The sequence below is a fragment of the Aquila chrysaetos genome, chromosome 4, assembly GCF_900496995.4.
Source record: "Aquila chrysaetos chrysaetos chromosome 4, bAquChr1.4, whole genome shotgun sequence".
NCBI lineage: Eukaryota > Metazoa > Chordata > Aves > Accipitriformes > Accipitridae > Aquila > Aquila chrysaetos.
In genome coordinates this window covers 43,748,333-43,765,152 of record NC_044007.1, presented here as the reverse complement: position 1 = coordinate 43,765,152, position 16,820 = coordinate 43,748,333, and the positions used below count along the sequence as shown (strand labels likewise).

The following is a 16,820-nucleotide window of genomic DNA, read 5'->3' as shown; positions in this document are numbered from 1 at the left end:
AAGTAGGGAAGACTCAGAGATTTATTTCAAGAACGTTCAACTGACCCAAGATAAACATGGCAGTGTAGGTGCACCCTTGTTCTCCCAACAGCTTTCCACACCACCAGTATCCCTCATCACTGTGGCAACATGCAACACTGAGACAGGATCCATTCAGATAACCCCCACTCCAACTAAGATCAGTTTAATTCTTTTCAGGCTTCAGCATCTGTCCTCATGATACTAACTTCAATGTCAAAGCCTATGCCTCCTATATGCAGAAGTAAGCAGTAGTCATTAATCTACGCAATCCGATTTTAATTAAGCAGGCCAAGAAATCACCACAAACTGTCATCCCCTAAAAGTCTTCTCTCTCCATTGCAACAGTGGTCAAATTTTAGTTACAAATTATGAAAATCCAGACTGCGTAAGAAAAATTTTCCCAATTTGGTTTTTTACTTGATGACAAAGTACCCTAAGCTTCCTCAGAGACTTGCACCACACAAGACTACCGATGAGATTAAGTCATGTTCTCTCATCTTTTTTTTCAGTTCTAAAAATGAACCACAAGAATATTAACTGCTTAATGTTGCAAGTGCCTGGAGCCAAGCTCCTATCTATACAACAAGACTGTTTTCACATTCCAATCCAACATCATCTTTGATTTATTGATGCTTACATCTTTTTTACTATCAGGAGCTCCAAAACACAGAAAAGATTGATAGCCAAATTATTTTGCTAGTATAAAGGAAATACAATAGATTTTAGAATGACACCAGAACTCTAACATTTACAAGTGTTTTCAATAACAAAAACACTCCATGAAACTCCAAGTTCATCAGTTACTGCACGTTATTAAAAAAAAGCAACTTGTTCTCTGATCTACAGCCTTAACACTTATGTTATACAGCTTGACTAATAATCTCAAGTGCATCAATTTCCATTAAGAAGAGTGTTTGTTTTCTTTTCCTCTTCTCATGTCCAGATTTTTTAGTGTAGTCTCTAAAGACAGAAGTACTCCCCCCGCAAAAAAAAACCACCATGCATTTGCTTTATATAGAATTTTAACACTATTTTGAGACTTGGTATATATTTTAGTACCGATAATCAACATTTCTCAAGTTATTGCATTTCCTACAGAACACCAAGTCAAAGCTTTATTAATTTGTCTGGAGACATATAGAGACTACTTGCTTTTCTTGGGAAGTGACAACACTCATAACCCGCTAAAAGAAGCTAACAATTTTCCTAGGCTAATTATAACATGGAATGAACATCCTTTAATAACATTCTTTATTATGAGAATAAATACATAAAACAAATGCAATATATTAGCCACATTTCCTCATATACATTCAGAATATAACAGGAAGCTAATGGGCATAATCATCAGAACTAGCTGAACAAACAAATTTTTACTAAGCCAACAACACTGGAGGAAAGCTGGAAAGTTTATGCACTAGTAGCAGGCAAAGAACATGTGATTTCAGTGTTTCCTTCACATTAATTTAAAGACAAACATACTGTAGTTATAAGCATGAACTGACAGAAATGTTTAGCTCCGTGCGGTGGCTGTTTGAGGTTGTTCTGACTGCAACTGCTTTCCAAGGTATTCCCTGAAATACAAAAAAAAATTAGATTGAGAAACATTCTGGAGAGTGGGGAGTAGGATAGTGGTGGGGAGTATGAAGTAGAGAAAGAGGAAAAAGCCTTAAGTTTAGAATTATTCATTCAAATAATGCCTACTGTCGCTAGTCAACAGGAGCTACTATGAGAGTAACTAAGCTGTAGGTATCCATCATCTATCCCTCTGAAAATAAGGTACAAACCAAACATCAACAAAGTTGTCTGGAAAAAGAAAAAGCCCAGTGATAATATTTAGAAGTCCTGGGAACTGTTAAAGAACACCCACAAAGCCCACAGATTTTGCTTGCTGAATATACATATCAGAAGTTGTGGCAAAGTATTTAAAAGGATGCCTTCCCATAACCCAGCTGCATGAACACAAGTAATACCGACAGACATACTGGCAACTTAACCCATAGGCTAGCAAAATAGACACTGACTGAAGAACTGTATGTTCAAGTTGGAAGAAAGAAAAGATATCCAAGCCAGGCCCACTGTATACCAACACTTTCTTTAAAGTGTTTTCCTCACTGTATCTTGAAGTGCACTAAGTCACTTATGAAATAAGCATCCTCAACACTAGAACAAACATCCCCCAAATTCTTAGCATTTGCCTTACGCAACAATATCTAAATTCTATGGAAAAATACTGTACAATTCTTCTGAATGTTCCCATCTTTCACTGTCTCCTGTGGAAACAGTTCAACACTTCAAAGAACCACAAAGCTGAAAGAGGTCTTTAGTAATATCTGGGTTGTTCCTTGTTAAAGAAAATAAGCTTCAATAATTGTACCACTGTATCAGCTGAAACAGAGGTTTCAGGATCTGTGAAACACAGGTGTTCTTTTTCCATTGCTGATCATACACTTAGCACCACAGTTTTTCTCCCTACACGGGTATTTCAACCTACACAAGTTAAACATTAGCAGCAGTTCAGAGAAAAGATGTTCAGAATGAACCAACCTAACTCAAGAGGATGCACTTTTGCTCTATTAAAAAAAAAAAAAGAAAGATCAGTTCTTATTGCACATTCCAAAGACTAGTTTTCAGTTTAGTGTCCTGTTGAACAGCTATTCCCTATACAACTCCTATCGCACAATGAAGTTTAGCATCACAACTGTACCACCCAACAGTACTTTTCTCAGTTTTAAAGTATCTAGAAAAGCAAAATTCCTACAAAGTATGTTAACTTCAAACTCCACTAGCAAAGAAAATAACACATAATTTGTATGCTGAGCTGTATGTTATGATTTAGCACCTTCCTTCACAGCTTCCTCAGGTGTGACTGCAGGATCACAGTATTTTAATGCTTGGGCTGCACTCAATAGGTATGACTCTTGATCATAATAGGTAAGTTACCAGCCTCAAAGTAGAGACTCCGGATGGCAAAGGAGGAAATGAGCTGCTCTTGCAGTTTTGCAGGACCCAAAATTGTACCATCAAAATAAACAAAATTTGACAGCCATCCAAAAAGATACATCTAGCAACTATGGAAGGGCTTCCAAACTCACCAAACCTCCTTCTGCTCCCTCAGTGTTTTTTTTTCTTTGTTTCATGCCTATATGCATGTGCTGATTCTAGCATTTCTTGTCTTGACATCCAGCCTTGAAAGCAACTGACACCTGCTGCATACATGGCTCTGCTCACAGCATCACAACCCTGCAAAGTTATTTATTCTTAAAGCACACATGAACCATTTTGAATGTGAAATTCCTATGCAATTACTTAGAAGTAGGAAAAAATCAATCAAGCTAACAATCTGTAAGAGTACAACTATTGCATATCTTACACTGGTTCAGATGCTAAAATCCAACCATAGTGCAGTGTATTCAGCAAAAATCTCTGAGAAGGCAGAGCAGTAGCATATTTTGTAGGCACTTAGTGCCTTAACAGACATATATAACTTCTAAGGACATATGGTAGATAGTACAGCACCTTCCCTACAAAACCTTTTATTTTGGTCATTCATTTGCAACATTTGTGAGGTTTAAGCCCAGGGACAAGGAAAAGCTCTTATCCCCTTTCCCTATACAGAATGAGTACCTGCAGTTACTGCTTTACACTGCCATGCTGCAAACCCAGGTGAAAACCCCATACTGTCCCTACCACATCACTTCTTAGCCATCACCAAGGGCCACTGAGATGGCAAAAGCCTTGTCCCACCTGCTGTTACAAGTACCAGTTAATTTTCTATTTGGTTATCATTTCCAATTGAGTTCATTGGTTAACCTAGGACAAGTTCTTGCATGGTCTATGCCAGATGATGATAGGGATTGGTAATAGACCAATAGGAGGAATTTAAACAGCTTCTCAACATGAAGCTTTCGTGTGCAGCCTTAGGAGAGCAGACTGATAAAGCTATTCTGCCAGGCCTTTGGTCACTTCTCCCTCCCACCTTCCACTAAAATTCAAGCTACTGAGAGTAGCTTCAGTAAGCCCCTGTTCTCTGTCTGTTAAAATACATACCAAAAGGACAAGAAAATTTAAGCTGTGGTTTGTTTGTTTTTGTTTTTGTTTTTTTTTTTACATACTGGCATTTCATCACAACAGGAGGTTAAGTAGCACTGTAAGCCTCAATCTTCACACATAAGTTGGACATAGGTGTCCATCACCATGCTATTACAAATTAAGTGTCTAAGATTTTTTTATTTATCCTGCACTGTTACTTAGTTAAATCTTAAAATAAACTGGGATTTTTCAATTACTGTTTACACCACAAAATTAAAATTACCTTTAAGAATGCAAGCATTCAACACATTGCACTATAACAGCATGTACAGTGAAAGAAGTATAGATCTTGTCACCAAGATAACAAATGACTTCACAAAATATTCAAAACAGCATCTGACAGATTAGAGATGCACACTACAATGGAAAGTAATAAGGTATTAGACTTGATTTTTAAAATTACAAGCTATGAACCCATGAATTGGACCACTCCACCCTATTTTAATCTGATTTTGTTAGTCCTTCCTTCATAACTTCAGAAAAAGACCACCTTTACCATAACAAAAGCATTGTGGTCAGTCTTTTGCAAGCACATCAAGTTTCTAGATGGTTAAACTCAGAAGCAAAAGTATATGACATATGGGTGTGGCCACTACTGGCAGAGATTTACATGTGCCTAATTAGCTCACACTATACACCAAGACAAAACATATCCTGCTAACATTTGACATACGTGAGCTTTGGGGCCTTGGGGCCTACATACCCATTGTCTTTCAATACACAATCTTACCTGTAATACCATCTTTCCCTTCTAACCAGGCCAAGCAGACCTGCAGAGTGTCGCTCAATATGCATTCTACAAGATGTACAAAATTCAAGTACAAAGTTGTGGAAAAGAGCAAAATACTGTCCTGGCCACCAACAAATTCAGTCACCAATTCATTCCACTGGAAAGCTGCCTTTTACCTTGAGTAGGCATTGTGTTATTGTATACAATACTTCAAAAGCCAGTCAGAAGTAATAAACATTTTCTCAATACAAATATACCAGCTGTCCAGCCATTACATAAGTCTCATTTTTCTTTTAAATCATTTAAGAGGATGAAGAGAGATGAAATTCTATGTACCAGTAGTCCAATAATATTGAGTATGTTTACATATAATGCTTTACTCCTTAACAAGAAGGCAATTTGGTCTCCAGCATTAATCATCAAGATGTAAAGTTCATTGAGCAAAGGCCCAAGTGCCTTGGAAGTTCACATTTGCAAGTTTATCTCTTCAGAACAAGAAGTTCCACTTTGACTGTTTTCCTCACACTGGGACAGAAAGGCCTTCAAAACCATCCTTATTACAAAGCAAATGAAGCTGGTTCAGACAAGCTTGCATTTACAGTTAACTGCATTCAAACATGAAACAATTGATTCAGTATAAATATACAAGAGCACAAAATTACTACCTCTGTACTGCAGAACAGCATCAAAACATGCAAGTGTAGTACATCACTTCTAAGAGTAACTACAAAATCCTCCATTTCTCAACTAAAGCTCAGATCAACAAAACTTGAAACACCCCATTATCTCACTTCCTTGGTCATTCAAAAGTCTGACAGTGAGGCATAAGTAATTTCATTTGCAAATTAATCTTCATTCATATTAGAATAACCCAGTGAGATCCCTTCCACATTAGCAATTTCCCCTTTTTCAGGCCTTTTCTGCAGTACCCAAAGTGCTTTTTCCAAAAAGAAAAGGAAACTTATGCAACTTAAACATGAATTTGTTGCATCTCAAATCCTTATTCCAATTTCTTGCTTCATTCCATTTAATTTAATTGGTTTTGTTGGCATATGAGAGACACTGACACCCTCAACCTGAGATATACTGAAGTGTCATGGTAATTGCAACAAATGCTTAAAGGTCATTTAGGAAAAGGCACAAGGAACTGATCCAACCGATAAGCCACCAAATTCAGCGAGTAAGGAATAAGGAGATAATTGCAAAATGGCACAAGACTCTAACCTGAAAATTTTATAATGATATTCAGATTGAGCAAAGGACCATTGTCAACAACAATCAACCTATGATAAATGGGGAAGTTTCAAGGTACATACAACAGATTTCCAGAGGCCATATGCTAAAAGGAACAAGCCTTGCAATTTAAGTAGTACTACCTTTAGTGTTATAGTCCAAATTCCAGTGCAGTTAGATTTACCTGTCCTTTAAAGAAAACTGAAAATTCTTTTTAGCAGGCAAGGGAAGAAAGGTAGATACGGCACAGAAGAAAGGAAGGGTGAAATTTTCACATTCTCTCTTTTCTAACAACATTTAAAGTCTTGCTTCCAATTTATTAAAGAACCAGGTTATCCAAAAAATATTTGACGATCTTGAATATCTGTAATGTCTAGCTTGTTTTAGCAGACTGAGGTTCCTAAGAGGCAGAATGCTTTCCTTTGACAAAGAACAACATAAAAATATTGATTTTATTTTTCTCTATCTAAACATAAACCTGAAGTCCCATGCTTTTGAAAGTGAAATTGAAAAGCTAGTTCTAAAGAAATTCTTCCCCTTATGAAAGAGTACAGATGTGTAATAAAGCTACAATAAAGTCTGCCACATGACTCAAGCCACTCAAAAGACATTGCCAACATACACTGTTACAGACAAATCATAAAAATATGACAAATAGTTAAACAAGTTCACAGGACAGGCAGGAGATGGATTAGTTTGAACAGATAGAACAGTTTTGCCATTTTTATGTTGCATTTCCACTATGGTTCTAATAACCTGGATTTGTTGAAAGAGACAGACCAGTTCTAGTAATTTATTGTGGCTTCACAAATAAGTATTCAAGTTACACAACCAATGTATTCCCAGCTCTAAGCAGGCTAAACTGTCCCTTGAAAGCATTGGTCTTGTTACACTACAAAAACAACTCCACAGATGCAACAATCCCTGGAACCTTCTGAGCAGTAGACATGAAGTGGCAATACCAGAACAAAGTTGCAACCACCTCTCAAGTCCCCATCTAATCCACTGGGGGACAAAGCTGGCACAGCCACCCTTGAACCCATTCCAGCCATGTACGCCTGCCTTGCTCAGAGGGAACACATCCAGGCTTTCTGGTAAGATGGTATTTTTTGTTCATTTAACTCAAGTGAATTGTTTTCTGCTAATAAGGTCCCTTGAACCTGGTTATTGCAGTGTCACATTAACACTAGTGGTGGCCAGGAGAAAGGCAGGTGGAGCTGGAGAGGGGCCACCACAGATGCATTTGCCTTGCCACAGAGCCACAGCCATGGAAGTCAGCAAAGAAAATAAAGAAACCAGGCTCAAATCAAACCTGGAGCTATGTTAATATTTGGTTCCTGAAATACAATATTAACATGTCATACTGCTGGATCAGAAATTATGCCACTGCATATTTTTATATATTATTTTATATGTAAAATATATACTAGATATATTTTTAAATATACAATATATACTTTATACATTACATGCACTGCTCTTCACAGAAGTAAATAGAAATAGTACGTCTATGAAACAAGTAAACTAAAAAACAAAGAGACATCTCCCTAAAGAGCTTCCTTGGGAAGACTGCCCAAGCTGGAGTGCCACCACACAGGAAAATTGCAGTTCTCTTCTGTCATTTGTTTGCTGAATAAAATTTTCTTCCTTGACTCAGTGGATTAATGCAATACAAAATATTTTGAGGAAAAAAAAAAAAAAGGTGTTAAAGATGATAAAACATTTGTCTATTATACCAATGCAGACTATAAGTAGTGCTGAAAGTAAGCCAGCACAAACAAGCAACAAAAACAAAGAAGAAACAAATGTATGCAACAGAATCAAAGCTACTTTGACCAAACAGTTTGGGCCTCATCATCAAATTGAAGTTTTTATAAATTATCTTATTTCCAGTGGAACCATGGTGATTTTCACTATGTATAGGTCAAGGACATACATGTGGCCTTGCATCTTAAGAGAGAGGAGATATTGCAAAAATCTCTGCAGTGCTCAATATTTCGTATAACAAATTCCATTTAATGCAAACAAGTAGAACAAAAGCAAACTGTTAAGACGAACAGCACCTAGGACATTTTTTCACCTTAGTTATTCACAATAAAGAGATGTTCAACATTCTGATGTGCACACTAAAACTAAACAGCCTGAATGGTTGAACAGAGGGATTATAAACATTACGTGAAAGTTCTTTTTTTTCCCAAATGGAGCCTGTCTTCGGCTGAATGCAATAATGATCTGTAGACTGTCTCTTAATATCTCCCGATTACTGAAAACATTATTCATAGCATGGTTTATAGCCCTCCCTACAATGTGAAATGCAAAATTAATGTGTGTCTTCAGACTGAGACACTGCAAGACCCTCCTTTTCACTCAGCAGCTTCCCTTCAGAAAGGTTTTGTCCATTTTTTTGGAAGAGTAATTCTAGACTTTCAGTTCATAACTTTACATACAAGCAATAAAGAAACAGCAGATCAATGAGCTCCTATTACAAGGCTATTACTCAAACATTTTATTAGATTTTAAAAGAAAAAAACTATGAAATTCAATTCAAGATATGACTTTCTATTTTCAGGTATAAGCCATTTTTCACTTATAAGATGTGCTAAGAGCTAACACTTACATAGAGCCATTCTGTGAATTAAAAAGGACCAACTTGACTAAACCACGCAACTTTATGTGACAGTGGCTTTATATTTAATCAGAGTATTTTGTTGCGACAATGAACCATAAGCAAAATGCTTTCAACAGTTAGGAGCTTTAAGTTGGCACAGAATATTTCAAAATGACTGACACTGATCATGTTTAACTGAATTTTCCTATCAGAAAATCAAATCCTTAAAGTAACACTAATCAGAAGTGAAACTATCAAAAAGTTACTTCTTTGGTGACATGTTTTTCACCATAGCACATGAAAATGAACAATTTCTTTGAAAAAAGAAAATGCAAACTGAGCAGGATGTTGGATATTTGCAAAATATTTGCTCCACATTAACAGAAGCTCTAGAAATATTAAAGTGTGTTTTACGAAGAGTGCAGATCTCATAAGGGAAAACATGATCACAGTGTGAAATCCTGGAAAGCATATGCACAATACAAACCACAGTCCCTACCTGTATGGAATGAAGCTTTACAAGAATATGTATTTATGTTCAAATAAAAAGATGGAGCATTCATACTAGATATCAAGTGTGCCTATAACTAATTGGATTTTTGCCTAACTTGTCTCATTCTAGCTAGGAACGGTCCTCCAAAAAAAAAAAAAATTAATTTTTATCAGGGACACAATCTCTCTCCTCAAACTTTTCAGTTAACTTCTGTTAACTACTAAAAAGGAATTGTATTGATGAGGAAGGCTAAGAAACAGGATAAATACAGTGGTTGCATTATCACGTAGGCATTGTTTCCTAGATTTAAGCCTACTCTATTAAGCATTACATGTCTGAGTGTTGGGATGGGAAACAAAAAAGCGGGGCGGGGACTACAACAAACTTCATGGCTGCCAGTTAACTATCATTACACCTTGCACTTCTTGCTACCAAAAGCGAGCATGGTACAGAAGGTATCTTAGGAGATACATGGACTTTACAGAACAAAGTTTATACCAAATAATAGTGGCAAATGCTGAATATTCAGTGCTAACTCTATAGAACAACAGCTTCTAAATATAGCATACTGCAAATCCTAGGCAGTTTCAGATTTTAACGTCTCTCTGCATAACTAGTCATTTTAAAAGATGGTAAGCAAGTAATTTTGTCTGGGATGTGCACTCTGAAAATCATATATGAATCTGTTGTATATTCAAAGCTTATCTGAATTTGTTGCTTCATTGAGTATGCCATTTATTAATTTTACTTCCAATACCATACTTGAATGTGCATCAACGATGCATCCTAACTCCCACCGTTTAGCATCCGCCAACATACTCATACTCGCCATGTCAGTATCAATTCATTGACTAGCAGTTTATTCTAAAAGTCTGGCTGTTTAAAGGAAGTTTATAGATCAGAGCCTTCACAGGTGAAAGGACCCTGGGGAGATGAGGCATGACACCTGAGCCCAGAGGTAAGAGATGCAATCCCTCCCTAACAGCAGCTCACTGCTACAGCATAAGCAGAAAGGTGGGGCAACACAGTCCAGTAGTTTAGTCAATGGGAGCAACTGCCAAAAGATGCTATGAGTTCTGCCATTACCCTGATTCAGCCAGAGGAAAAATAAACAAGCTTGCAATCAGATCCACTATGGTTTCAGTTGCACTTGCATGAATGCTGAAGAACATTTGAGCTACAGAAGTTAAGCCACTGCATTTTACTTTATGTTTGCATGAACAAAGAGCACACATGATCCATCTCTGCATGTCTGCTAAACTGGATATTGTAACAATTCTCTTTTATTTCTGACCTCTGGCCCCCAACTCCCAACAGCACTGCTACTGACAGAGCAAGAAAAAAAAAGTAATGTGCTGCACTTACTACATGAGTCATGAGCAAACTTTCCTGGGCCTAACCTGGCTAGAAGACAAGCAAGTGGTGGAAACTAATGCACTATGTTCTAGATGACCAGTAAGATCATAAATAAATTACACATTAAATGCAGAACATCTAGAATTCACCTAGCTCTTCATCTAGTTCTTGCTTTAGTAAAGTAATAGAAGGCTGGAATTAACCCCTTTAGAATGAAGCCAGGAGACTATAGGTTCACAATCTTAAAGACAGAAGATTACTCCCACTGCTCAACTTCAGGCACTGAAGCTGCTCTGCACTGCCCAGCCCTGAAAAACAGCCTGCTTTTCTCTGTTGTTCACAGAAGGAACTTGGGCTTCTAACTGTGGGTGCTTTGAGTCACAACATTCCATTCCAGAAGTTCAGTAAAATGCTGTGCTGTGAAGCACATGAAAGGCACATACTTCATCTGTAGAGATTAGCATATTGGGTTTCTTTAAAGCGATATATATAAGTGCTGTCCGTTTAGAACAATGATTTGATTCTTTTAAAGTCTGCATCACTAAAAACTTTGCTCCAACCAGCACTACGTTCCCCAAATCAGTTTCTAATACTAAAATGGTCAAGTTGGGTATTGCCTCTGAACACCAGCAAAGCCAAGGAATAAGGAGATGATGTTTCTTGTACATAGTTAAAACACAAATTGAATAGGACACACAAAAAATCTGCATCATCATTGCCATGCTGAACTCCCCCATCTGCCAATAATAGGTTTTTACCATCAGCATGGGGTGCCACAACTAACACAGTTAGTTCACATGAGATTAAAACACAGGATTAATCACCATTTAAAGACATTAAGTGATGCTAAAAAGGTACCTTTGCTCCCTGCTTCATCAAGTGCATAATTTAACATGCAAATGTAACTGGAATATTTCACCTGAACTTACCTCATCTGAAAAGCTGACAGCAATTACTGCTTTTGCCAACCTAGCTTCACCATTTAACAGAATGCCTGACAGTCTGATTTCCCCCCATTTATCCCTGACTTAAGAAAACCCCTAAGGAAAAGCCAGTTGAGCAGCCTGTAATGAACTATTCAAATTACTTAGGAGTTAATTGTCTCCAAGTTGAGTTATTAGCAGTCTAATGATACAGTTGCAGAATGCCACTTCAGCTGCCCCATGACACTCCCTCGATTCAGGTACCAGAAGTTTTCCTTACTCTGCTGCTCTGGGCACAGCACTTGCACCAAGCCTCAGCCTGGCAGAGCAAGCCTTTATTTTCTAATCCTTCTCTCGGTTAGCCTCCAGATCTAGGAAGAGCCTGACTACCTCTGTCTTGATGTGTCACAGATAGTAATGCAGCGTTGTTCCATGCCAATTAAACTCAAGGAAAAAAACAATTGCTTTGAGTGAAATAACTGGAATTCCAAAACACATGAAAGCAAGGGGAAAAAACGCTTATTTCTTCCCCAACTCTGAAGAGCAAGGTAAGCAAAACCTTGAAGTTGCTGAGTAATCCATCTTATAACAAAGCAAAGCTAAGTAAGCACTTGAACTGCACTGTGCAGCAGTCAGGGGACTCTGCTCTCTTCTCCCCACACAAGCTATGAAACAGAAGAGCTCCTGACACACAACAAAAGCCAGATCTATACAAAGACAGATCTCACTTCCCACACACAAATGATGTGTCATCTCCTTAGCTTATCTGATGTCCATTCCAGGGGGAACACTGCTTTGGCAAATACGAGCCAAGGACAATGTGTCCCAGAGGCTTGTTCCAAGAGATGACAATATGAATCTGAAAATGACACTAACTTAAACAGATCCTTTTCATTCACACCTCTGAAGATCTGAAACTAGATATAATTGCAAACTCAGTCTCAAGTCTAAAGGTTCACAAACTGTGAAAAACAGGCACAACAATGTTCATGACATCAAAAAATAAAACAAACCTGGAACACCAGAGGTGATGTTTTTGAAATTAGTATCCTTAGGTTGAAAATGAGAAAAAGCCAGATTAGGCATCCAGGAAAGCTTTTACCAGCAGTGAGGTTTGTGCTGGAGAAAGACCAGAGCTTTATATTTTTATTACCAGATTTTCAAGACATCAGAACACACATGAAATAAGAGCTGTCCCCCCTGCAGAGGGTAAATTGAGTAACTAAGCCTTCCACACAGTAATCTCTATTTAGCTATAGCCAGTTTATAATACTCAGAATGCTTCAAATATATCAGAACAGCATAGTGAGAAAAGAAGGCTATCACCGAGCTGAGAAGCAGGGTGGAGTGTAATATACAATAATGACCCCAAATTAGGTTGCACATGACCACACATTTGGTCTCCATCTCCACACGCTCAGAAATTCAATGTTATTTACCGAAGTCCTCCTTACAGGTGGAAAATATTAACTCTAGATTTGTCATAGTAGGTTTTTAAATGTGTGTTTCTCTGCTACAGAAGGTTCCCACAGTATGAGAGAGGGAGGAAGCAGGATAAAATTAATATAACATGCACGAGAGTTAAAACCCACATTCTTCAGAAGAAAAGGGGGAAAACTAGCTTTGTTTTACAGAAGATACACTGCAGAGAAGGAACAGGAGCTTTTTGTCAGCCTTGCTAGCCTGTCTTCTACAGCAAGTAGGTGACTTAACCTGTCAGAATGTGCTTGATAAACCTTCTTCCTCTACCACTTTCACATCATCACTACTCAGCCTTTTAAAAAGATCACATTGTGTTAGAAGCGAGAAAACTAACAGAAGTTATAGGTACTTCCAAGCACCAAGCTTTTGAGAAATAAAAGGTTGTTTAAGTTCAAAATTAAATTAGTTGTTTGTATCTCAACATCTATGTTCTAATGTACTCAGATGTACTGTTGCATTTTATCTTTCTCCAAGGCAATGCTAAATTGCAAATATGAGCTTTGGTGAAATCTTAATTAATAATCAGATTAAGAATTCCTAATTAGTATTTTTAACTCCCCATGCTTTATGCTTAGCATACCTAATTAGTTTGGCAAGTTATACAAATTTGTTTTATGAACACTGAAGTTTTTCAAAACTTCAGCCCTTCAATGCTTCACTATAAAGGTCCTATGCTCTGTTGGAAAGGCAGCATCAGCCACCAGCAAGTTCTGTGGCAGAACATGCCAAGACTTCAGGGTTTTTGGAGCTTTGTTGGAGAACTAGTCACCAAACAATGAAAGAAAAACCTCATTTCAAATGCTGTTCTCAGCAACTGATGAAAGAGATACCAGCGAGTGATTTTCAACTTCATCTAACCAACCAGCCCATAAGCTTTTGCTACTCCACAAGCTCAAGAAAAGTTGTACTTGCCATTTTAAGGGGTGCAACAGAAGAATAACAGTGTAGAGTAGGGGAAAGGACTACAGCAAAGAATAGCAATGCAAAAAAATGGTCAGGCATGCATTCTGCAAAGCAACTGCGAATTAAGTACATGAACACGTGCAAGCCTAAATTACAGCTCATATTGAATATTAAGCAGTTCAAGTAAGTTAAAATATATTATTCAAGTGAATTACTCATGTGACATTCAATCATGTAAGGTGAGGCTACTGAATTCAACTGCAACCAAAATACACAGAAAAACTAGCTAAGATCATACACATTAGCATCATATTGCTGTATCATTTAACAACTGCAGCCTTACCACATAAAAATGTTATTCCGCCCTTAAAGAAATCTACTGTCTTGAGTCCTCTCTCCACACACAACATTTCTTACTCTTAGTAGTATGTTAAATAATCTTCACATACCAGTTGTGAACCATCAGCTTCTGCACAGCCAGTAGTGCATTATAACGAACTTGTTGGTCTTCATGATGCATGTGGTTCATTACTAGCTGTTTACCACCAAGTTGTTCAATCACTCTGAAAGAGAGGAAGAGAGCAGGTTTTTTGACATTACTTCAGCTTCTGGGTATCTATCCTATCCAACTACTTCATGTTCAAGGCATTAAGAGGTTAAGTTTAAGTCACATAGTATTTATTTTATTAAAAGTATTTATTTCTTAACATATACATCTTATTTGACATGTTACAAATGCAGATCTCATACTATCTCCTGGGGTTATTTTTTTTCCCCAAAGAATTCACAATATCAGGAAGTATTCATACTGGACTCCTGTTTGCTACCTACTACCCTCTTCCATAAATTTTGAAATAAACAACAACCAAGGAAGGTGCCCTCTTCAGAGAGGGCATTATTTACTTTACCCAGCTTGCTAAAGAAAGAACTCAATATTGGCTTGAGCGGGTTGGCAGTGTGCAGCACTATCAATTATTATTTAGGAAGAGGTAGTGCTCTCCCCTCCATAAATTGATGATAACCAGGTCACTCAATATTTTTTTTTTTTTTTTTTCCAAGATTAAAGCCTCAATCCAGTCCAGCACCGCCTAATCCAGAAAAAATGCTTGTAATCACACCAACACCTATTAAACCACCCCCCTGGTACTCTTCATAGTACTTTTTGCCATTCAAACTGTATTACAGCCACAGCTATTCTTGCACAAGATGCAGAACTGGCTGCTCAGTTACCATTTCCAGAAAAACGATGCGCTTGAGCTGCATCTTTCACTACAAACTTCACCACAGTAGTCAGCCATAGCTTTTTAATAGCTATACCAAATCCCACATGAAATACTGATGAAACCTTGTATCACGACATGAATATATCATTTCTTTAAAAAAAAAAAAAAAAAAAAAAAAAAAAAAAAAGGCAACACACTTAAAACCTGAAAAAGTATCACCATCCAGATGACTCTCTACATGCAGCATTTTGGTCTGTCATAACATAGAAAATTTGGAAAGAATTTGCAAGGAATAGGAATATATAAACTGATTACTCACCAACTTGCGTATGTTTTTTTTATTTGGTTTGGGGTTTTTTTTGGTTGTTTTTTGTTTGTTTGTTTGTTTTGTTTGTTTGTTTTGTTGTTGTTTTTTACATCGGTTCACTCACAGGTCACCGAGTAGTTAAACAATACACTGTGAAGAGGCTATCATTTGTATTACTCAACCTGATGCTATCCTGCCATTCTAAGCTTGCATTAGCTATCTGCTTTTATTGCTGTTCTTTTCACGGCCAAATTAATACATTACTGCTGCACAACACAACATGTTTTTGTAAACTGCAGAACAGGTATAAAGACATAGCATGGAGATGAAAAAGAATTTCCCATTTAATTTTATAACTCAGTCAAAACCATCCGGGAGACCACAGGGAATATCATTTCCCAACAATATTAAAACATTTAAGGATGTTTCACACAACAGGAACACAATCAGAAGAGTGCAATTGTTTTAAGCTGGAAAATCCTCGCCAAGAATTCAAGAAGTTATTAGTAATGTAACAGATTAAAAAAACCAAACTTTATACCTGCCTTAGGCTGCCTCACACTTTTAATCATGAGTTAAATATAAAACCACTGCACACAAAGACAAGACTATGAAACACAAACAAGAATTTTTTCCTTATTACAGGACTGACTTAAAACACTGAAATTTCAAGAATTGAAAGGAAGTAGAAAAGGCATTAAACTCAAAAGCTTCCTTAGGCTAGGAGCACACAAGAATCAAAATGAAAAGTTAAAATGCTATAATCACAAATGGTAATAATATTTCAGATGACAGTACATCACTGAAATTATGACTGTGAATATGAAGAGTCAAAGAACAGCGCTACCATTCTTGCATAACACTGCCTACTGGTACAAATCACTTCCCAGACAAGTGTTTTAGACCAAAAGGTAAGCAGCTGGGAGGAACATTCACAGTGAATCTTGTTCCTTCAAGTTCCAAACCTGCTCAAAACACTACTTTTAGTTCTGTTTTCCCTCTCCTCAACTTCTGCTTACTTTACAGCAGTAATAGAGCCCAGTGGGCCAGTTATGGCATGTGCACATCTTCTGCAGGGATTGTTCCCCATAACAACAGTGAACTAAGCCAAAACAATGGCAATTCAAGCAAGTTTCTAGATGCTCAAAAGCCAGACTTTACCATGACACATTTAAAGGGAGAAAGAGGAAACAGAAGATGAAGATAAATGAGAACAGTTTAGACTGTTATAGCAGAAAATATTAATATAAAATCCACGCTACATATCTAAAAGCAGACCAAGGTGAAAAAGGGAATGCATTTAAGCTGTTCCTGAATCATGAGCTAAAGAAGGGAATGGCTCTAGGTGTCAATCTCTTGCACATGCAAAACATAAAACCCATGTTCACGGCATTCAAGTGATTGAAAGTGTTGATCTTACATAGCAGTAACCCTTGGGGCCACATGGAA

General features: G+C 37.3%; 1 protein-coding gene across 4 annotated transcripts in view; it reads right to left on the bottom strand.

Annotated features, from left to right (window-relative positions):
- Window positions 1-626: 626 nt before the first annotated feature.
- The window catches only part of ATP6V1H (ATPase H+ transporting V1 subunit H), a 51,694-nt gene continuing 35,500 nt past the window's right edge, over window positions 627-16,820 (bottom strand). For all 4 annotated transcript variants that reach the window (XM_030011840.2, XM_030011841.2, XM_030011842.2 and 1 more), the window contains exons 13-14: window positions 14,291-14,404; window positions 627-1,595 (exon numbers count right to left, since the gene is read on the bottom strand). In XM_030011840.2, the coding sequence (XP_029867700.1) occupies window positions 1,535-1,595; window positions 14,291-14,404 (175 nt within the window). In that variant the 3' untranslated portion in view covers window positions 627-1,534. The remainder of the gene's footprint in view (window positions 1,596-14,290; window positions 14,405-16,820) is intronic.